General features: G+C 35.5%; 1 protein-coding gene across 5 annotated transcripts in view; it reads right to left on the minus strand.

Annotated features, from left to right (window-relative positions):
- The window catches only part of TDRD3 (tudor domain containing 3), a 110,301-nt gene that overhangs the window by 6,036 nt on the left and 79,729 nt on the right, over window positions 1–24,536 (minus strand). For all 5 annotated transcript variants that reach the window (XR_007507905.1, XR_007507906.1, XM_049815696.1 and 2 more), the window contains 3 exons: window positions 20,895–21,733; window positions 18,819–18,944; window positions 4–140 (listed from right to left, as the gene is read on the minus strand). Coding sequence is in view for 3 of the 5 variants with exons in the window: in XM_049815696.1 (XP_049671653.1) it covers window positions 21–140; window positions 18,819–18,944; window positions 20,895–21,733 (1,085 nt within the window). In the remaining 2 variants the exon portion in view is untranslated. The remainder of the gene's footprint in view (window positions 1–3; window positions 141–18,818; window positions 18,945–20,894; window positions 21,734–24,536) is intronic.

Genomic DNA, 24,536 nt, shown 5'->3' on the forward strand with positions numbered 1-24,536 from the left:
TACCTTTTATTTCCTATTAATCAGTTTCTAGCTCTTGGGGGTTGATAAAATTGTTGAGTAGGTCGTGTGGACCGCCTTGGCTGACCATCACCTCCTCTGCGGAATTCTAGAGTTTGCTCATATGTTTCTTCCTCCTCCTCCTGCAGGTAAATAGCATTGTTTTAAATGGAAGAGTAGGGAAATGCATTATACATTGAGTAGGTATAGGCATACATACACACACACACACACAACGCAAACACACTCGTAGACATGTATGAATGAATTCATGCACACATAGCAACTGCTGCTTCTGTGCTGATGACCACTTAATAAAGTAAGTGAGATAATGGGAGTGGGTTTTTCAAACCTAGGAAAGCTAACAGAAACAAGATGGAGAATCTCAAATCTCAATCCCCAGGGCAGCAGAAGTTATTACATAGTTGCGGAAAAAAAGCACATATATATATATATATATATATGAAAGCAAAATTATTTTCCAAGATTCAAACAGGCAACAACTCAAGAAGCAAGATAACCTTGATAACCTGCCAGAGCAAAAGTAATATCAGCTTTTGGGAGTTTAGAAATGTGCGTGGAATGAAATAAAAGAATTAGGAAATGGAAATACAAGGAACAGCATCTGGCAATATGCATGCTAGAAACATATCTGAAACAGCAGATACAAATCTGTGATGCAGTAATACTGAAAAAAGCGTACAAGTATAGTGGACAGCAATTCAGATATGAATTGGCTATGTGCAGCAATAATAAATATAACCTCTGAATAATGAGAGGAGAGGTAATTACATATTTGCAATATTCTATTCACCCTGAGGCATCTCAATATCAGAAAGATATTGACAAATTACATGGAATTCAGAGAAAAAAAAACAACAACAAAAATAATCAGGAGACTGGAGAATGATTTAAAAAGGAAGCTTAAAATAGCTACATAACTACTTTGGTCAAGAAATACTGAAAGGAAAAACATTCATCTGATGGAATATTTGAAGGTGATATACATTAAAGATAGAGAAGGATTTTAAGAGCATTAGAATTGATAACAAAGAGAAAAAGAAGAAAAAATTATGGGCTGAAAAAAAAGTTCCTAAACATAAGTATGATTGTCAAATGGTGTCTCAGGGAAACAGTAACAATTTCATTTCTTTAATATATTAACACTACACTGTAGCAGACACCAGGTCTAGAGGGAACATGGTGTAAGAAATCCACTTTTGGGAAAAAGTACTGAGTATATAACTCTAAATTCCCTTTCATTCACAACATAGGAACATACAGGAACACAAACCAAGAACACTGAATGATTCATTAAAAGTTCCATCAACAGTTCTAACACCCAGGAACTGTCTTAGAGTGCAGCATGCATATAACAGAGTAAGCACGTCACAGCAGTAAAATATTTCACTGTAAGAGACAGAAAGGAAAATCTACAGCCTAAGTTTCTTTCTGTTGTGAAAAGTCAGATCTCACTCAAGAAATTCTTCCTGAATCAGCCTGAATATCAATAAACATGCATTTTTAAAATGGCAGTTAGAGACAACCACATTCCTCATGGTAAGGTCTCCTATTTACACGGCAGGTCTGCGGTCATAGCTGTATTTCCAGAACAACAGATTAAGACCTGCTACAGACAATCTGCAATAACTGTAGAAGAAAGCAGATTTTCAACACAACTGAATACAGCATAATTGATTTACATCTTTTAGTTTCACTGTAGCCAAAGGCTGAGAACCATGGAATTCGGCCATAAAACTTATTTTTCTCAGTGTATCTCTTTTACTGCTTGCAGCACTATTGATTCCCTCATATAAAGAGGTTCAGAGACACCAATTATCTGGAAAAAAAAAATAATACAGAAGCAGATGTCTAACCAAAAAATCCACACAGTCTGCAATACTGTAAGCCCTAGTACAAACCCTAGTACTTCATATACGAAGCAATCTCCCATCACTGACAACGCAAGCTCCACTAGCATCAAAATGTTAAAAGATAAGCTAGACGGCTGAAGTGGTCTAAATGTCTTTAGCTCTTTCAGTATACTCCAAGAAACCTGAATAGCTGAAAATAGTTCCGTATTATTTGCCAAAAGAGTAAAGAAAGATGCAATTGCAAGTTTTCTTAAAATTCTTTGCCAAAGCTTCAGTCTAACATAAGAACTCACCCTTGAAGAATAAATTGGTGAACTTTCACATGCTTGATATTTGGGTTTCTTCAAAAGTGGAAAACTAAATGGCATATATGCATGACTGAAAATTTAGCAGTGCATATTGATGTTTTCAAGAGACTGTAGCAAATTAGACATGAATCTTTTCTTTGTAACATTGGTAGTCTTTGCGCAAAAAGAACAGAAATTAAATAGTTCAGTGCATCATGTCTCACCTGCAATAGCCAACCTTTTTCTGAGGATAAGTATATCAGAGGGAATTTCTAAAGCAACAAATCTTCATCAAATCTCAAACTTAATGTTGTTGATCCTTTGAATTCAGTAAAATCAAATTAAAATTAGAATTTGTCTTACACATTTCTGTTTTGGTGTACTTGCCTTTACACACAGAATGAAAAGCTTCAGATGCATGCATTCCAATTCAAGTATTTTTAGTACAACAGGCAAGAGTGGAATCACATTCATTTTCTTGAAGCTCTGAATGATATGAAAGCACGCAATGCAGCAAATGATAATGAGAATGAATGAGCAGCAGAACACCTTTCAACTGTTCCCTCATTCTTCTCTATGCACAGTGGCTCCCCACAGTTACTGATTGTCTTGCTGAAGTACCATCTTCATGTCAGATGACATATTATCATTTGTTTCTTGGGTCTTACTTATTCACATGTGATCCTAATTGGATCTAACATTCTCCAAAATCACAATTTGCCAAGCCGTATCTTTATTAAACATTGTTTCTTGTTTTGCAAGTAATTGCATTTCTTTTCTTCCACCATTTCTTGATCACTGACCCTCAATCCACCACTGCTGATCTTTCACCCTTTTTCTTTTGCCATTTTATTTCCATCTTAAGGATTTTTTTTCTGGGTTCATCTTTATCTCAATTTACTTTAGAATCTCTCCACCCCATGCTCAAAACTGCCATCCCTCTTCTAGAACAGCATCCACCCTTTGTAGGCAAAACTTAATACCTCCAATGTTTTTCATTGGAGTTTCATGACATTTCAATGTTTCTGTTCTTCAGTCTAAAAACTTCAGCTGTCTACATTTCTTTCCTTATAACTCTGCAGTCAATTAGGTCATGCATCTTGCCACCAACTCTATTTTTCCAATCTTTCTTGCTGCCTGCTTTCAATTTGTCAGTTGCTTGTGACTCATTCTAAATTATTCCATTTCCTGCTTCCCTATCCATGTAAGATCTAGATTACATTTTATAAAGCAAAGGTGGCTACAAATCTCTTGGAGCATTTTCATTCTCCTTCTATTACCAACAGAGGATTCATATTAGTACACTACACAAAAACCTTATATGTTTTATTATCTCCATCCTTAAGCTTATTATTCATTATTTATCTAATATTCCAGGATTCAGGACTGAGTTTTCTAGTACTTGCACAATGCCTACCTAGGGCTATGTACCCTGAGATTAAATGATACCACTAAGCACAACTGCAAAAGATAGCAAAACCTGACAGATCCATAGGAAAAACCAAGGAAAGGTTTACAATGCAAACAATGAAATGCACGAAGAAATTACTGCAGTAACAGGTTAGAATGACAGGAAAGAGATGTTGGAGAATGTCAGCATGCTTTTGGCATTTCAAAAAAGAATGGTAAACATGGAAGCGTAAGTCATTGGGAATTTCAACTTTCAATTTTGCCATAAAAAGCTGCTGTTACTTTTGATATTTTTGTTCCATCTCCTATGGCAGACAAGAACTAAACAAGTGTGAAATGGGAATATATGCACACTCAGTGCTTTTATTTTGGACTCATATGTTCTGAAGAGCTTGTACCACCACCATACTTTACCAGCTGACCTTAGTGAATCAGCAAGTAACTTCAGTCCAGCCAAGCGACTACCAGCATGCTTTTACATAAAAAATTCAACAGATTTTGTAACTGCAGAATAAAGTTATAAATCCAGTATTTAAAACACTATAACAACCAATTTACTCTTAACAATATTAGAGCAGAGAAAATTTGTATTTCATCAAAAGCTTTCTCACTGAATTTCAATTGCAAGACTTCTTTCTGTGCATTCAAAAGAACTGCTTAGAAACTTTTTTTTTTTTTAAATACAGTCCTTGAAGTGAATACTTACTGTATAACTTCTAAGAACAACAAATAGGTGGATGACAGTAAAGAGCAGGACAGAATTTAGGCATTACACAAAAGCTTTGCTGAACGTTCTGCTCACACGTCTTTAGGATGCAGTTGCAAGTCACAGCGGAGCAGCTCCAGCAGTTTGCCACCTACAAACTCGTTACCAGTCTATTCCTGCTTATGAACAGAAAGTTTAGCTCTATTCACTGGGCCCTTCTGCTAAGGCTTTTCAGTTATAGCTGTCTGTGGGCTATTAGGGGATGAGCATGAGCGCCTCTGCAAGGAGGCATGAAGGAGCAGCGTGGGGCCAGGACGCATGGGACAAAGCAGAGACAGAAGGCAAAGCAAGCAGAAGACATTTTCCATTTCTGTAATGTCAAACCACTGTTTCGGTTTAAGCTGCAGTTTTAACTTCGCCCACATACTCAATGCATGGAAAACTTGCTGGACTCGGTACAAAGAAAGAGCGTTGGCTTCCTTGCAAAATGAATTTTTCTTTCATGTGTATTTCAACTCCCATTTCCCAGTCCAGATTTAATGCCTCTTTGCATTGCCCACTACGCTGGCAACAACTGTCTCCTGCTGTTAACACACCAAGTGATCTCTTGTAAACTTGCTTCTTTTGCCTAATCATCCAGTGTTGATCTCCCCGAGTACTTGCATCTTTGATTTTTGCATTTTCTACTTACCTGTGCTTGTATCAATTGAAAATAGCCTGTAAGATTTTCCAGACGTATCAAAAAAAGAAACCAAACAGAAAACCGAACCACGCTTCGACCATACGGAAAAACTCACAAGCTTCCTAGAAAAAGCTAAACTTAAATATTAAGCTGCAATATATTACACACCCTGTGTTTGTAAGGGAAAAAGCACTGGCTAAAGTGTCTACAGTATTCCCTTTAACTTTTACTTTATCTGAATACTTAAATGGATTCTTAGAACTCCATAACAACTACAAATGAAAACAGGATTTTGTGAAAAAAATAGGTTTTGTCATTTAATAAAAGCACAAGTTTTAAGTTATACGATCTTAGGGTGGCTTTAGGGCATAATTTCAAAAATTACTATCAAATGAGGTGTGAAAATTCCAAGTAAAAGAGAAACTACTGCTAATGTAGATTTTTCAAGGATCTTAACCAAGTACTGACTTTGTGAAAAGAGCATTTTTGAAGTGTCTATTACAGAATAATTCAACGTATTTGCTCTTGATCAATTTTCTTTGCAAGTTATGCTTGTTACTTAAAATACCAGTTCCTTTCACAGAGTAATCTTCTCAGACTAATCTTTGTGAGCCCGCAGATGCTCACAATTTTTTTTCTTTTCACAGTACACAACACATCTATATTAGACTAGGCCTACAGCCATAGACATTTCTGAGTTAAATTATGAGCGAGGAGGAAGGTGGGATCCAAGGTTGTACTGCTAGACCTGCACAGAGCTGACCCCTCACTGCTGTCAGATAATTAATATAAACTCCTAGCCCTATTAATGTGCCTTTAAAGGAGTCAGGGTAGCATTACATTTTTAGAAAAATAAACTGTAAATATGCTCACACGTATCATGTAAGGCACTGCAGCAATGTATCACTGATGACTAGAAGTACACATTACTAATTGTGAAGATATCAGTCAAAAATGTTACTTTTTAAAAAAAGTTATAATGTAATCATGATGAAGCTTTTTTTTAATTAACCTTTTAATATACCATTTAGAATCTTAACTATAAGATACACAATTATTATAGTTACTTAACTCTTGCCTGGATCTTTCGAAGTGTATTAGCACACTACAATTAAGTCTTTTGTAACTAAACGAAGGAATCAACTATGTGACAGTCTTAAATTTACAACTTAATTCTGACACGTAGGCTGTAGTGCCATAGACAGTTCCATCAACGTAATATGTCTTGCTGCTGCTGAAACTGTTTCCCTTTCTCTTCACCTGCACCTTTTTCATCACTCTTCTTTCCACTTCTCCTTTCCCTGTCTTGCTCAGATGTAGAGCTGCAGCCTTTAACTAATGCGGGTTCAAAAGGCGGGATGGTCAGGATTAGGGAGGAAGAACCGCTTCCTTCTCTCAGAGCCGACAGCTGGTCATCAGCTCAGTCCATGAAATCGTACTCCTAAATCACTCAAATTCTTTTCCCATTAAAATACTCTTATGGAATGTGCAATTAGATTGCCCTCATTCAAATGTTACGGGCGTGTGAAACAGATTTTGACATTAGAAGCAATTAATTAAGAACAATTAAAAGTTATCTCTGAGGAGGATAATGACTCACGAGCTGAAGTGGAACTTACAGCTTCTTATCAGAGCGTGTGCGTGTCTGTGTGCGTGCATGTCAGAGAGCAGTCCCCAAGTTACTATTTAAACACAGAGTTAAAACAAAACCTACTCAGGACTTTCTCATTTTTAAGTTAACCCCCACTATTATCCATATCTTTCTAATGCAGAAACATTTTTATAGTATAGAGACAGTTCATTGGTTCTACGTTTTATGGTTTTACTTCTCTTAGTAAACATGACATGCTCCAGTGTTTTAAATTTAAAATAATTGCATGGGTTGTAAGCAAAATTAGAACTTAAAATATTGTCCAGATTTCTAATTAACTTTAAACTACCCTAAAGACCAAACCCATTAACTTCTAATAGAACTGGTAACTTTACATGGCACTTGTGAAAATAAAGTGGAGGAAGGCAAAGACAATTCAAAAATAAAGAATCGGGTATTTCCCCGTTCTTGAATAATGAACGAAAGGGAAAAAAATCATGCATTTTCTAACTCACAAAACCAGAACAATGACATTCAAGCTACATTCTTTCTGTCATCCTTTCCCATTGTCTCTATCTCTGTCCTTCTCCATATACATATTTCTAGTTATCCAGATATATTTTACTGAGGTGACAAAGAAAAAGCTAAAATAAGCACTTTATCTTCCAGTTTGGATGAGAGAATTTTTGATATTTAGACTATTCTTAGAAAAGCATATAGAAAACCTATAGAACACCAAGAATACATCTTTAAATTATTCAAATAAATGCAAAACAAAAATCCCCAAATAGAAAGAAAATGTTTACACATGCTTTTTCAAATTTTTCTCTCTCACATTGAGAAAGTACTGTTTTAGTGTTTGCTTCTGGATACAACGATCAAGTTGGTGAACTACAAGAAATTTAATCAATAGACTAACCAGGATCTACTGTAACGTATGGAAGCAGTTGAATTGTCCTAAACCACCACCACCAAACAACAAACAGGAAGAAAATGAAAGGATCACATACATTGGAAATGTTTGGCCTTATTGTCTAAATGGATTTTTTTTAAAAAGCAATACTTTTATCCTGAATTGGTAAGCATCTGTAAGGTCTGATCAAAAAGAAAAGATTTTCATTTTAAAATAAATTTTATGAAGAACTTTTAATTCAATCTGATTTAAAATTTTTTCTAACAGTACATGCCTGAGGAAATTTGACTTTGGCCACTTCCAATACGGAAGCTCAAATCCATCGGCAGTAGGGACTACATAGGACTTCAAAGATATTTCTTACCGACTGCATTGATACATTGGCACTATTTTCTGCCTGTAAAGGATAAACAGGATAAAAAACTGTAAAGGATTTAGAGAATATACATGTTCTTCTCCTACTTGAAAGTCACAACCCCATAAGCATCTAGCTACATATGGAACATTACAAGCATTAGATAATTAGTGCAATGACGTACATGTGTATAAATATGTATATACTACATGTATAGTTCTCCATATGTAACTCTGATTTGACTTTTACATCAAAGCCATCAATAGCTTTGTTGAACTTTTAGCTTTAGCTTCACTACAGTAAAATATTATACTGTACAATATAAGACAGTGGTGACAGAAATAGCAATTGACTTGCTGTATGGTATTGTATGATTTACTAAAAACTCCTGAGACTTTAAACTGTAACTATACAATTATTGTTGCCATTCTATATGCAGCCAGAATAATTCCTACCCATTTATATAACATTTTAACCTACTATACTAGTGCCATCCTTCTCTCTTCCCGTGTTTCTCAAATTGTATGAGATTTTGATGTATTATACAAATAAAACACTACATTCCACTTTAAAGCTCAGTACAAAGCCTTTTACGCAACACAGAAACTCAGTTAATGGTTTCCCTAATGCAGGAGTATTCAAATTCAAAAGTTACTGACAACTTATTAAAATGAACTTGCTGTAATATCATTTAAAAAACCCAACAAACCCACCAAAACATATACAAACCATTTGTTTCCCTGATTTACACTTAGAAAAAGGAACTGATCCTTATAATGGTATGTCTTTGTCTCCACTGAACACACACCAGCCACAAGTAAATGTGTTCCTAACTATGGTACATAAAACTAGCTGATATGGAGCTACACCATAACATCTGTTGCTTTTTCGTTTTCAAAATGAAAATTTCAAGATGATCCTTCCCCAACCAGTCTTTTCTTTAGCATCAGAAATAAATTAATAAGTCTTCTCTGTTGGCTTTCACTATCCAAATATCAGAAGTCAAATAATTTTACATTTTCTTGGCCAGTTTTTGTAAAATTCTACAAAGCATTCTTCAGGGCCAGCAATTTATCAACTAAAGCCTTATTAATTTAAGATACTAAATTTATAATAAATGATTCAGTAACCCTGAAAAAATGGATATACACTATTAACATTTTTAATTAGATTTATCTCATTTTTCCTCTACTGAAAACTGGAAGTTGTGACAAAACCAGCCAAGCTTCAAACACAGCTCATTTTTAAATGATTCCGTTAAAACAATAAGCATCCTGCGTTTTGAGCAAAGCAATAAACGTTAGATACCAAGTGACAGAAAATTTCTAGATTCTTCACTAAAACATCAAGAAACGGAAAACAGATGGATGGACAAGGAAAGAATTACATACTTAAATCTGAGACCACTAAAAGCAACATAACAGTTAACTTGGAATCAGACATTTCTTTGTACTTCATTGCTTTTCTTCAACTCTGAAAACAAAGCACTCATTTGTTTTCTAAACGACTACATTCCAATTACATTTCCATAAAACTAGAATAATGTAAGCCTGGGGCATGATTATCCCACAGACATTTTGCTATCTTATCTGTTCCCCTTAAGGGTATTGCACAGGTTATTCATATTTGCAGTCACTCCCTGTGGCACATATTAAAATAAATGTGCAACTCTTCCTGTGAGGTTTGTGCTTCAAACAAACATTCTCCTGCAAGTTGTTACTATGTTCTCAATACAGAAAAAAGTAATTAATTTCAGAAGTTCCTTAGAAATACATATTTAAGCCATTCACACCACACCCCTTCTATTAGTAAAAGCTTCTTCACATTGAGTAGTATCAGTATCAAACTATAAATATTTAAAGGTTTATTTTCAATAACGTCTAAAAGACAAGTAGATACACTGAAATGAGATCTGCTATATAAATAACACTCAACCAGATGACAGATCAAGTTTTCTCAATTCAGCAAGAAGGCGGCCACAAACTGGAAGTAGCAGCATTTTCAACAAAACACATAAATTTAACAACATGAAATCAGTAACAGTAACCACCATGAGGAGTTATGTGCCATAAGGAGTAATGTTACTATAAGGAGTAATTGTGCCAGTTCTCAGAGAAGAGAAGCAAAATAAGGGTCCATCTCCATCCGTCCTCCCACATACAACTAACTGTCAGCCCTTTCCTCTCCCCAACATTTTATTGTTCTTGTTTTTGAATAAAGTATTAATCCAGTTTTTCAGAACATCAAGTTGAATGAAGACCTCTGGAAAGGTCTAGTTTACGCTGGTAATACAGACACAGTCCTAAACAAATAGCAAAACAGAATACTTGCATAGACTTGAAAAAAAAAAAAAATCAGCATTCAGTTTCTTTGCACTAAGTGCACTTGTAAGCAAAACCAGGGGAAAAAAAAAGTATTTGCTGTATTGCTGGACTTATTTTAGTATGTAATCAGAAAATTCTGCCAACAAAAATTTCAGAAAGGAAATGCTAAGAGATACTGTGAGAAATTATCTAATGCTTTGCTGTTAGGTCACAAAACCATTATCAAAACCTAAACAGGAAAGCAGTGAGTTTTGGTGACATTTTAGGTGAAACAGAATGCTGTGTGCACACAACCCACCCATGACAAAATTTGGCATACAAATCCTCAAAGTCAAACACACATTGTGTATATCCAGTAAATAAACATCTGCGTTATTTCACCTGTGAATGACCAACTGCACAAAAATTTTTGAAAGTGTAGTAAAAGGTATTTAAGGAAATATAAAGAAAAATTTTGAACAAAAAAAATATATCCCACCTCCTAATTAAAATAAAACAAAACAAACTGCTTACCGGTAGTGCAGGCACACAGCAATTTAAGAAAGTCTTAAAAGTGAAACTTCCCATGAAGCACCTCAGAATACCCCCAGAAAAAAAAAGTTTCTCTCCTTGATATGGAAGGAAGTCCTTTTCCAGGTGGAGAGATCAACCTTTGTTGAGTAGCTCCCTCCTTTAACTGGCCTGGAATTCATGGGAGACTCAACTCTCTCCCTGGGGACTCAACTTCTCTCCTCTTCCTGGACAGCAACGATGGAATTCTGTAACTTCTGATGCAATTTCCAATGGCTGGGCCTCACAATGCCCAGCAGTGAGGACAGCTGACGTAACCTAATGGGTGTCAGACATCAAAAGGAGGCTGATTATGTGCACAGGGAAAAGAAGCGAGACTGGCATGGGCGAAGAAAGAAAGCAAGCAAAAAGAGAAGCCCCACCAAGTCTGCATCCAATATCTTGTAAAATTCTACTTTCAGCCTTAGCACTCAAAAAGGTTCATCGTCACTGTCCTAGAGTGAAAAGGTACACTGAGGGAGCTGTGTCAGGAAAGGAACAAAGATTACTGCAACAGCTAAACACCACTGTTTTCATTTTCTCCTATATGCCATGTGACCAACGGTAGAAGTCCTATATGAGCAAATACAATGTGGGGAAAGAACAAAAATGCCCAGATCAGGAAACAGAACAACACAAGGAACAAATCAAAAAAGGAAACAGGATACTATGACATAACTACACAAACCTTTTCAGCAAAGTATTTCCTATCTACTGAAATGCACCTGCATAAAATAAGCTCTCAAGATTTCCTGTAAGAAGTCAGAAATAACATTTCCAACTAGGTAGTAATGGAAATACTTAGCAAATATAGGGTAATGAAAGAACAACAACAAAAAAAAAATAAAAGACCACCAATAAATGTGCTAGATAAGCTTAGGAGAATCTGGAACAATCTTTCTGAGCAATGGAGATATTCCCTGATGTCCTGCTGCATGATAGCATGTCCCAAGTTAGAAGATACTATGATGTTTTGATGCTCGGTATGTTGGCCATACACAATAAATGCACAAAACATGGGAAGAAAACCCCTCTATATAGCCATCACATATTTATTACTTTCTTGTTAACTAACTCTTGCTCTCATTAGAGAAACAGGCATTCTGCTTTGGCAAAGAGCTCTTCAACATCACACTTAATTTTTAAAAGGAATATGGAATTAATGTCAAAATCTTTGACACTCTACCCCCCCCCCCCCCAGTAAATTAGAATAATTAGTCAAGTTTTATACTTATAAATAAATGCATCTGAACTAACATAGCAAATATATTAAATGCTTTGCATATGGTTGAAGCAAATACTACTTCTCTAAAACTTTGAAAAATCTAGATATACCAACCAAGTTCTGAGAAGGCAAGCAAATTTTGTAGGAAAGATGTCAAGACCAAAACATTTCCTCTTCTGTTTATGCTCTCTAAAGGTATTCTGAGAAAATCTGATTAATTGCTGCTATTCTTTAACAACGTGAACAATTATGTCTAGCTCAGACATCCACATGTGCTCATTTAATAGTAGTCTATAATTGTCTCTCTTGGGACACGAAAGAAACCTGCAAATAACATTATTAATATGAAGAAAACAAACCATGAGTAGAGTCCTTGTCATTGTTACAAACCTTACAAAATTTACTCTACAAAAATAAGCCAACAGAAGTAGAAAAACACATCTCAAAAAAAAAAAAAACCCCAACCCACCAAAACCAAGCCACAACCCACAACTCACCCCCCCCCCCCCCCCGCCCAAAGAACCCCCAAACAAACAAAACCAAAAGGAGTAATTTCATGTGCTTTAACATTTAAAACAACGTGTATATTCAACAGGCGCTGTATACATAAGAAAGAGTAAGACCGGGAATCATAAACGCATACCCCACTACAAATTAGGTTTGTCATGGCTTTTCTTCTGCAATACCAAGCCAACAATATCACGTCTCTCTTCCCTAGCAAGCAACCAGTGAGGAATACTACACCTATTACTCCAGTTTCCTCTTTAATTAAAATCCTATGAATTAATCTATTAAATATGGACAAACTCACAACACTGAAATGTGAAGGAGACGGGGAAATCAGAAGAGAAACAGTGACGGCAGGAATAGTCCAGACATTTCTACACATCAAACTTCTTTTACACATGCAACATGTTCAACCTCAACACACGCAATACAGAGAAATTAGAACATAAAATCCTTCAGAAGTCTCGAAACAAGAATCTGAAGAACTTTCATCACATGACAACAGGATCAAACACAATACTTAGAACAGGTTAAGCTATGCTACCACAAAACAAAATTGCAAGTCACTTTAAAGGAAGATGTGTAAGTGAGGAACAGTCCCTCTCAAAATAAACAACCTAAGAAGCTCACATGCAGTCTCCAAATAATGAATCATCATCATATGCAATCATATTTAATAACAAGGGGGTGGGGGAGGGAGAAGAACAGTGTAATGCTCCAAGTATCCTGCTTTAACTCTCACCATTTTTTTCAGTAACTACAAACACCAAGAAGAAAGTGTCCTTAATCTGATTTGTACAGCTGGCAATAATTTGCAACAATATTTCAAAGTCTGATGAATATGAAATGCTCAAGCAGAAGACTCAAACATATTTTGCAATGCCTAATGATACAGACAGAAAATTGAAAGCCATTATTTTGTGCCCGCTTAGTATAAATTACTTCCTCTCGACTAAAGTTTGACTGCTTTTAGTTTATTAAAAAGTAAAACGCAGTTCCTTAACCACCTTTAAATGTCAGTTATTACATTTCAGCTAAGGGCCAGTAACTTTCAGAGGAATAGTTGTGATCATCTGTTTGCATTCCAACGTGGATACACCAAGCTGAAGTCTGAAAAACTATGTAGTTTCTCAGAGGACAGAGCTGCTAAAGAAAAATACTTACTAGTAGTTTATCAGGATAAATGCTTTGCACAACACTTGTCTCTAAATACTGCCTCTTAAAAGAAGGCTGGGGAAATAAATTACATAAACAATTATCCTGACAGAACCTGAAGGTTAATTCTAGGTAAAGGCATGTATGACAACGCTCTGCAAAAGATGGGATGGAATTTAAGGCAACATTTCCAGTAAGTAAAAAAAGTCTCAGATAAGAAAATTTAAAAAAGTTTAGGATAGACTACGAAAGTAATTTTTCAGCCTGGCAGGACAGAGGCAACTGAAAGCACCACATATTGGTGAGATGGAAAATGAGGCCCATCCCAACAAAATAACTGCCTAAATCTGAAGTATTTTAATGAAGCAGAAAGACAGCCTTTTGTGGAAACTAAATCCACACTAGTAACTTTTTAGATTAAAATTAATTAAATATGCACCACCACTCAGGAAGAAGGGTAGTCGAAAAAACTCTGCCTTCATGTAATTCATTTAGTCAATGAGTAATTATGAACTGTAAAACTATTCTACAGATTCTCCTAACAGTACACAAGTCAAAGAACTAAAGCCATCAAATTCTTGTCTGATGCAACTATTTAGGGACATTTTTTCTACAGCAATCTTAGAACTGGTAGTAGGCTGTACAATTATCTTTTAACAGCCTTGTTTTTAGTACAGTCAATGAGGACAGAAGTTAGATAAGCGATCCAGCCAAGACACATTTATCTACTGCACCTACTTAACTATTCAATGGAAAAGCCTTCCTGCTTGACACACAACACAAAAAGATCCCGGTGAGATGCCAAGGCTGTCCAGGCCAAAGAGCCATAAAGACATGGCACCCAATTCTTCACGTAAGTGTTTGCCTGCTGTAAATCAAGACACTGGAATAAGTTCAAAAGCTCGACAAAACAGATAGGCAAAAGTTTTCTCCAGCTTAAAGAGGCAGCTGTAAGCCATTACCATTTAGTGGTTTTCAGTGTTGCTCTTTACATCGCTGGAGAGAGGTTTGAACACCTTCAGAAAACTCACGGGAGTTTACGTCTTTACTTACCTGAAGCAGAGGAAGCCCTGAATTACAGTTTGATTTAATATAATTCAGCACCTGTGGAAGCTCTTAGAGCTCTGTGAGGTACAAGACACAGCCTTACCAAATTTGAGCTCTCAAATGTCTGCTGGCATGAATTAACTGTAATCCAAGACACTTTGCTATTTTCTTTCCTCAACTCATTCTTTACTGAAGGAATGACTTGAGGAAAGCTGCAAAGTGCATTTTCAGTCTCCACGGAACAAAACAAATTATACAATAACTAGGATTATACATACTTTAATAATAATTTTTGCCTTCTTACCTCTTTAGGCAGAAATACAGTGCAAGATACAGGAACTGGAAACTATGCTAAACTACAGACTTCACTTCATACTAGTATTTTTAAGTGAACTACTGTAAGCAAAGAGTTCATATGAATTCCAGCTTGTTTTGAGAGCAATCAGAATAAGGACATAACATATACAGGTGGGAAGACTACAATCTTTATTTCTTTCATATAATTAAAAAAAAATATAAAAAAAAAAAAAAAAAAAAAAAAAACAAAAGAAGAAGGGTAATCATAGTATAAATGGAGGAACAAGGCCTGTCATGTGACCAGGGAAATGCAGAATGGAAAAAGGAAAGCCAGTACTAGGCTTTAGGGAAAAATGTCACAAGGTAAGCACTTAGGCTACACATTTTCAGAATTTATTAAGGAAAAAAATCCTGCAAGTTAGAGAATAAAATTAAGACTTAAAGTTTAAAGTATTATCTTGCCTTTATTTAATTATTTTTTTTTCCACAGAACAAAATATTAAGTGAGTCAGGAAGGCCCTTATCGTTCCATGCTTTTCAGTCATTAGTGTAATCATGTATATTTTACAAGAAAAACAAGCAGTTCTTATTTCTACAATGGCTTTTCAGTGAATTTTTTTATGGGGATTATAATATTTTCATTAAGTGACCCCTGCTACATTGAGGGAAATAGAAGGATACAGTATTGTAGTGTTACATACAAGTACTTAGAAGAACTCTAAAACAGTGGAATCAAAAAGTAATTTTATTATTAAAAATATCTATGAATTGCATACCTAAGACATATTTTGCAAGCACTAAGGGAAAAAAACCCAAACAGTTTTAGTGTTCTTAGATATATTTATATGAGTATTGTATGTGATTACTGGAAAAAAAAAAATTACCCACTAGGTTTTTGATTTATCTCATATAAAACACAGCTTTATCTTTTACAGTTCTAGCCATCAGAAAGTTAAATAGCAGCATGTTACGTGTCAGAGGGACTGAAAACTTACAAGGACTCAGGGCAAACTGGGTGACGGACAGTATACAATCAATTATCAAGGAATCTTAAGATCATCTAGTAACACTTTTTCCATTAAAGTGGAAAGCACAATGTATCCTGAGAATATCAGGCAGGTTTGATCTACAGTCAAGGAAAAAAAACCCAACAAACAACCAAAAAAACCCAACAACAACAAAACCCAAACAAAAACCACCAAACCCACAAAACTTGTACTAATACAGTACAATTCAGTATTAGACAGCAGGAATAGAGAGCAGAATGTTAACTAGCAGGGGGTGATGCAAAATTTATTTTAAACATACTAACAATGTAAAGAATTTCCATTCATTTACTATTTTTGATAATTATGAAGGTTGCCAAAAGTAGACCAGAACCTCAGGTGCTTAAGCAATAGGTCATGTCATCAAAATAAGGTCACTGTCATATTTTGGCTGTTTTTTCAAGTCACTAGTTGAGCAACTATTTGCCTTTTTTTTTTTTCCCTTCCTCCCAGTAGTATACTTTCACCAGTTCATATTTGTTGGAAAAAAAATTTGAATCCAGCATGAGTACCAAAAAGTATGCTGGAGAAAACAGTAAAGAATAATTGATTCTAACATATAGACTAAATTTATGCCTTTAATTCAATTCACTAAATCTTTTCTAAATGCCAACAACTCTTTCAAAAACGAGTCTGAAAAACTGGCAATATTAGGACATCAGAACTCACGTACAGTATATTTCTACATTAATAACAAGTCTTCAGTAGAGTTGGCTAAGAAAGACTTAGCTATCTGGAAATTACCTGGAAAGACTGAAATAAAACTCAGCATAACAGTTCTAATAAAACAAGTTCATTCTTCCTGATAATATTGATCAATGAAAGAAAAGTAATTATTGAAGTCAGTTTAAAATGTTTTGTTCTCTTGTAAAGAGGAAGTATCACAAAGTTACTTAAATCTTATGATAAAGAATTAAGTATTAAGCAGCATGAGAAACTCATTTTGCATTTGTATGTGCTTTCTAGATTGATATATTAATATGAACACTGAGTCAAAGAAAAGTGACCAAGAGTGTTCAGCTTAAAAGACAAACCTGAGTATCAAAGCATGACTCTAACAGGTGATTAAGAATGCGTAACGCAAATGCATAATAAGGACTAGAGTTAGCATCCAAACACAAAAAAGTGAAAAGCAAGGTCCTAATCAACTTTCTGTAAAAATCCTATCAGTGCAAGGACTTTTTAGAAACAACATAGTAAAACCTTGGAAAGAAACCATAAAAATTTTGTTTACTGTGAAGATGTTGGTTGGCATTTATCTTATATAACTATAATGATATAAATTTAGTTGTTTCAGTTTATGCCATCCACCTAGGCTCCCTTGAGATAAAAAAGAACCTTGAGAAAGGTATCTGTCATTCCTGAATGGACTGGAAATCCTTGGAAAATCCTTATTTCTCCCCAGTAACAACTGAGGAAGCCTCAATGACTAGATCAGGGTGCAGCATGATGTTAGGACTATGCTACTTCAATGGCAGAATTGCCTCTCCATCCATTGTCCCACCATCTTGTGTCAGCTTTAACAAACTAACTCTGAAAAAAAAACAAACCAACCTGGGGGGAACAAAAAAGCGGTCTATCTCATTTGACGTGACTGATGATCCAACATGGGAGGATAGGGAGGAGGAAGAACATGTGGTCAGAGATAGGCAGAAGAGGCAGGAAGAATAACCACTGCTTCAGGTTGGCACCTCACTACTAGATCAACTCAGTCTTAACACCAGGCCAAGTTCTTAGACTGCGAGAGCTAACTTTCAGAGGGTAAAAGTAAAATAAAAGCCACTCCTCAACATTGTAATCAAAAGCACAAAGAAAAGGATGATAATTAACCCAGAAAAAGGGTCAAAATAAGTACAATCATACAGTAAGAAACTAGCACCTTACAGTTCAGTTAATGGGATAAAAAGAAGGGAAAAAAAAGGGGGGGGAGGGGAAGGAGGGGTAAATTTTCACTGAAACAGCAGTGCATCAGCCGAGAAGAGCTTCAGATATCTTTTTACGTACAAAAAGGATATCTCGGAGGCCGTAAGGGCATCCGAGATCTACAGGCAACACCACAAGTTAAAAGACCACTCGCAGGAAACAGTGCTTGACTGTTCAGCCTCTGCAACAGTAGTAACATGGCTGTATGACCCACAGTTAAGAAATTAAAATAAGCACAGTCAACTCATCATTAAGGAATCAGTATACAAAAATACTTTTTGTGCAGCTTTATCTAGTAAGAGTAAACAGCAAAAAATTGTGCACTCCTGATTTCTTTTTAAATCAAAATGTACCTCTATTTCCATGACATTCACAAATAAAGCCTTTTGAAATTTCCAACTTCCATAAGGCTAATACATTCTAAACCTCATAAAACAGATTTCGAGGCATACACCTCCACCACAGTATTTGGCAAAGAAGAAATCATTGAAACAAGAATAAAATCATGATACAAAATAAAGTGATACAGATATCTCTTTTTAGCCATACATACACACATAGTAAAAACCTTCAGAATATATATTTTAAAAGACTGTTTCCTAACCTTTACAGAACAACATACAACGTACAGAAAACTGTGTTTAATAGAGTAAGCAACAACTCTTAGAAAGAGAAAATATGCATAAAACTGTTTGGCTGACAGGTCAATTATTTTCAAACAATACAATTGAAATTTATTATACAGGAAGAATACCATATGATAATACACTTTTATGAAGTTTCATATAGACAACTAAAGGTTGAGATTTTGTTCATATATTCACTTAACTATTTTTCTACACATGCAAGTAGCACTCTTTGCATGAGTAGACATTAGTTTCTGAAGGGTTACATATTTTTTATTTTTTAATACAATTTGTTATCACATACCCATGTGTCTGCATGAACAGGCCTGATGTTGCTGAGAAGTACCTCTTCATAATTTCCATAATCACAGAATTTAACAACTGCAGTTGTCCCAGAAGAATGGAGAGCTTCAATTTCTGCCCGGTAGAACTTAAAAGAGAAATTTTCAAAGGTCATAAAATACTACCTGAAATATCACAAACAATTTAACAACTACCTTTTCATAAATATGTGTGTGTGTATATATATATTTTTAGTCTTAGTATTATTTTTTGAATAAGATTTGTACCAGCTATTAAACCGAATATATTAACCTTCAACATGATAGACTGCAAGGACATGGTAGAATGTATTTAGAATACTCATTAAGAAAATATGCAGCTTATGGAATTAGACTGAACATTTAAAAGACTTGTTTTCATTTCTCTGAAAGCAGAACAAATTCATCACTAACACAAATGCTGTTATATACAGAGAAGTGTAACTGTAAGACTTCTTAAAATACATCTATCTATGCCTATAAGCCACATATGCTGCACATACTAATATATACCTACTTTAATACATAATATGATAGAAATACGATAAAACTGTCCCTTCAGAAAGTCCTTCTTCTAAACACAAAACTTGATTTTTTGACATTTATGCAAACACAGATCACCTTTCTTCAAGATATTCAATCACTTTTATCTTACTAAACACAAAGAAATCACTGCCTCCTAACGTGGTTAAGCTCAGTATGTATTCTATCAATGCATTCCAAAATTGTCCTCAATGTGAGTGGCAGCATTTATTGTAACTACCTAAAAAACCAATAACCCTCAAAAAAACCCCTTCTAACGCGATGAATACTTTTCAGGTAACAGTCTGGGATTACCTCCTACCTACTTATTTTGCAAGTTTCATGCTTTCCAGAATTACGAAAACTCATCTCCCAGTAATGCAAATATGCTTCTCAAAATAGGAAACAATTCCATAATATGCCATTATATTTCACTAATCCGGCCACCCAAGCTACATATTCCTATTTCAGAGAGTCAACTCACTATAAGTTACCACTACCAAAAATTTTGCATGCCTTAGCATGTTTTAGTCATTCAAACAGAAGAGACAAAAATGAAGTCATGCTGCTGAGCTAACACTATCTAGCTCCTGTAAAAAGACAAAAAAGGAAAAAACCTTAAATAAATAACAAAAAATAACCACCAACAACAAAAAAGACAGAAAATGGTGGGAATAAAACCTATTCAAAGAAAAATAATATCTAAGGTAGTTCTCAGACTATCAGAAAGGGTTGAAACCTGAAGAAGCTACCCAAGAAGAGTGACAGAAAACTCCTAAACAGGTAATAAAAAATTCAAAGAAAATAATCAAAAACTTTTTAGCAAAGGAGAAGATGAAAGGAAAGTGACTTGCTGCAAGAGAAATCTTATTAATAGGAAAAACAGCTGAAGAGAAAGTATTTAAATTTTAAAAATCAGTAAAACAAAAACCATCATGCAGCATAACTTATTTGTTGCACAAATTCTTCAGCTAATAGTTTACTAGTGATAATAAAAAAATAAGCCTTTTGCTGTTTCCTTTCTGTAATGATTGAAAAACTCCCTCTTTTATTTCAAACAGCCCCATTCCTGCAGACTCTGGTCTTCCCTTGCACAAGTAAAGGTTGCATGCTGACTTTTTCTAGAAAAAGGAATTACACGTCTACCATTACAGACTATTCTAGATAGCACAGCATCCTGTTTCTTGTTCCTTGGAAAAGAATACGGGCACCTAGCTCCATATTTGTCCTTTCAAATTATCAGCACTTAAGTCAAATGCTTCAGTTAGGAACTTAGTCATCCTAAAGTCCACCTAAATGAGAGAAACAATCACCTTCAAGATGACTTAATTAAAGCATTTAAAGTTTCATGCAATGAATACAAGAGACATCTCTCCTAAATAATAATAAAAAAATAGAACAAGCAGCTAGCCAAGAAGCACACTACGCACCTATGAATGAAGCCTGTGTCTCTGTGCTAGCATGCTATATCTCCCACATGTATGTAAGAAAACAATAAAGGTACAATTTGAGGTACTTCTCATTTGACAAAGGCATACCTTGTTGTCTTCCCAATAAAGAGCAAAACATTCATCCCCTGGTCTCCAACTTTTTCCATATTCCATGTGAATCGATGGTTCTAATATTTTCTCTGGTTTGATGGGCCCAGATCTCCTTTTGGGACCGGTGTTGTAATACAACATTTTATCATCAAAACATGGGATTGTAGTGGGTCCTGATGATTTGATAGGTCCTACTCGTCTTCCTTTCTGATGATGCTCAGTATCTCCATTTGGTACAGCATTAAAATTATCAGTTCTACCAGGATTTTGGTAATCATTGTTAACACCAAAATGTTGCTCACTTTTTACCATAAAGGCTTCACTACTTATTGTTCGTGCCTTCCTATCACAAAAATTTTCAGAATTATGTATTTGGTTTTCCCTTTTCCCACGTTTCTGGTTATTGTTGTCTGTAGTATCTTGAACAGCAGAGTTCTCCTTGAATTCTGTGAAAGACACCCCTTTTCCTAATCTGTTTTGCATATTGTTATCCCTTTTTTTGAAAGTAATATCACCCTGGTGAGTGGCTATGGAATAACCCAAATCCTTTGGCCTATCATTTCTAGGATAATGTCTGTCACTTTTATTTTTTTCATCTGTCCAATGTTCTAAAGAGTTGTGCCTTTCAGGACCTCTGTTTCTTGGTAAGCCACCACTTTCCAAAGCCTGCCTTGAATTCTGAATATCCCTTTGAAAACGAGGGGGTTTCTCATTCCTTGGTTGTCTCATGTCATTGCGAGAAATGTGTCTTGAATGATTCTCTTTGATGCCATTCTGTTCTGTATTCATAACTTTGTGCTGTACTTGATGTGGTGGCTGAAATTGCAATTTTGGTTCTACAAAGAAAAAAATTATTTCAATTATTAACATATCCACACAAATGTATTTTAGAAATAGTGTTTCAGACCCTAACTGGTAAGCAACAGTATCATTTCGAAAAGTATGCAGTATTTACCTTTGCGATACAGAAATTAAATGGTACACAGAAAATTTAGCAGAGTCATTTGAATGGTAATTCCTAGTTATTGGAAAACATACACTACTCTGGGCTGTACTTAGAACTGAACCACCTACCAGTATGAGAAAAGCTGGGCATAATTTCCAGGAGGTTACTCGCTTCTCCCTATGGACATCAGTAACTCACTTGAATAACAGCCATTTAAGACAGAAAAATAGAATTCCAACATGGAGAAAGGAAGAGGGAGGAAAACGAGAAGAAAAAAGGAATACTTTTAAACTGAATTGAAACTTTCTGTAAAAATAACTTGTTAACAGCTATTCAGCATAAAAGACAAAGGCAAGAAATAGAAGTGATAAAATGAACACAGCTGACAAACCGTAGATAATGGGAATAGTAACAAAGCCCACGACTCTGGAGACACTGATCAATGAGCCGTAACAGGAACTGCTCAAGCATTACCTTTAAGAGATTCAACCAGAACTAACTACTGAGAAGAAAAACAAGATGATCATGGATCTCATGAGGAAGAGCAAACTTGCTATGGGATGCTCTGGAGAAGGGGAATTGTGGGGATCTGTGAAACTTTTTATGGAATTGTATTCTTTTTAGGCAGAAATGGAATTTTTAATGGGATGTTTATGTGAAGAACCAAAGGAGAGGAAAGATCAAGATTAATCCAGGAGGAATAAGCATGAGAAAATAAAGAAGGAATGAGATTAAACAGGACAGTTGCAAGTAAGCAGGCTGCTGGTCAATACACTTGCCAGGCCCAATTGTCCAAGTGATCACTGTAGCCTGTCTCACCTCCTCATCAAATTCATTTCTAAAAATCTTCTGTGCGATTAAGTTCTCTATTCTGTGCATGAGGGGAAATGTTTTTAAACCTGCTGGTGAACTTGAGACAGGATAAGCTGGTAAGTGGGACAAGAAAGACCTGGCAGCTGAATACTGGAGAGACCACAGGTCTGAAGGCCATCTACCAGGGAGACCGCAGGTCTGGGCTCAGATACTGGACAGACCTACGTAAGTACGCTCGTGCAACCCTCCTGCGAACTTCGGGTTGTACAAGCCAGCAAGTTGGACGAGAGGCGTCTGAGGTGGGTACCAGAGGTCAAGGGTCTAGGGGCCAGGAGAGACCCATGTGAGCGGGTGCATGTGGGTGGCTGGGTATGAGGGCTGCTAACAGACTTTGAACCTGATCGAAAGGGAAAGCATAAACCCATTAGAGTGATTCATGTTTATATGAGCAATTTTGTGCCTGCAAAGGTGTCATTCGCTTGCCCGTGTCCATCCACGGCAGTTGGCCACAGATGTACGGTGTGCAGGCTGGTGTGCGTGCACCGGCCTGGTGGGACGACGCGCTCAGGCTCTGTGCTGCCTGGCCCTGAACACACTCCTATGTGGAGGAAAAACTAAGAATTCCAGTTTACATGGTACCACTAGAAACAATGAATGCTGACACCTGACAACAAATGTATCAATTTTCATAGTTACTTGCCACATAGTGAGAGTTAAAATTAAAATGTAAATTTTAGGTGGTTTTTTTAAAAAAAAAAAAAAAAACAAAAAAAAAACAACAAAAAACAAACTTCCTTGCATCATATTATTATTAATAGCTCACAGAATCTTTATCAATTTAATTGACTAAATTGGCTAATAAGAAACTAGTTTTATTTTTACATACACTTGATTTACCCTAACTTTTAGAAGTCAAAAAGGTTTGACTAAAATTACCTAGTGGTTTGGGTTGTTTTTTAAAGTGACATAAGCATACATGAGGCTTAGCTTGATTGTAATCTAGATAAAAAAAAAATTTTACTGCAAAATTTATTACTTTGAAACCAATATTTTTAACGCATGAATACATACTACTCAGAAAGAACCAAGAGTTTCATAAATACTCATTTTCTTTTTAAATCTTGTAACACTTAAATTTTTTTTTTTTTTTGATGAAATCCTTCAAGTCTAAAAGTACCTCTTTATCTCTCCTTTACAAATGGAACATGAAAATACTGCTGTCTTTGTTTTATGTCTGTAACTTTTCTGTAAGCATCTTCATTACACTTGCCCACTTCTGATAATACATACCAATCTTCTAGATTTCCTGTTGTCTAAAAGGTTTATCTTCCTAATTAATTAACAGTCTTCCTTCATGACATTCTTAATTTATACTTCATCTCCTCTGGTAGTAAATTCCTTGGGCTTCCACTCTTCCTATTCCCAACCTACACTCTCATGTCTATTCCTAATGTTAACTACACATGAAATGACTGAACTGTTTGATGACCTCTGAAGGTTTACTGCCTTGTATACACCATTAAAGAAAAATGCGTATAAAATTCTAAAATACTTCATTATAAATCATCTTATTTAATATTCTGTAACATGAAATTCATTAAACAAAGCCACTTGCACAGGGGAAAGTTGTTCCAATGGTAAAAGTAAAAATGGGCTAAAGACTAGATTGGGCATACTAATATTTTGCTAGTTGGCAGGATTTTAGGATTGACTTAGAATTTAAATGGTTCCTCTTGAGGGTTGTCCTTTGACCTTTTTCTAAATGAAGAAACATTTTCTGGGCTGAAATGGGTAGTCACCTCAGACAGCATCTAGTACATACAAGGACTCTGTACAACTGCAAGACTTATCCCCAAAGCATGCAGAGCAGTTATAATAAT

The sequence above is a fragment of the Accipiter gentilis genome, chromosome 13 (assembly GCF_929443795.1).
Source record: "Accipiter gentilis chromosome 13, bAccGen1.1, whole genome shotgun sequence".
In the NCBI taxonomy this organism is placed as follows: domain Eukaryota; kingdom Metazoa; phylum Chordata; class Aves; order Accipitriformes; family Accipitridae; genus Astur; species Astur gentilis.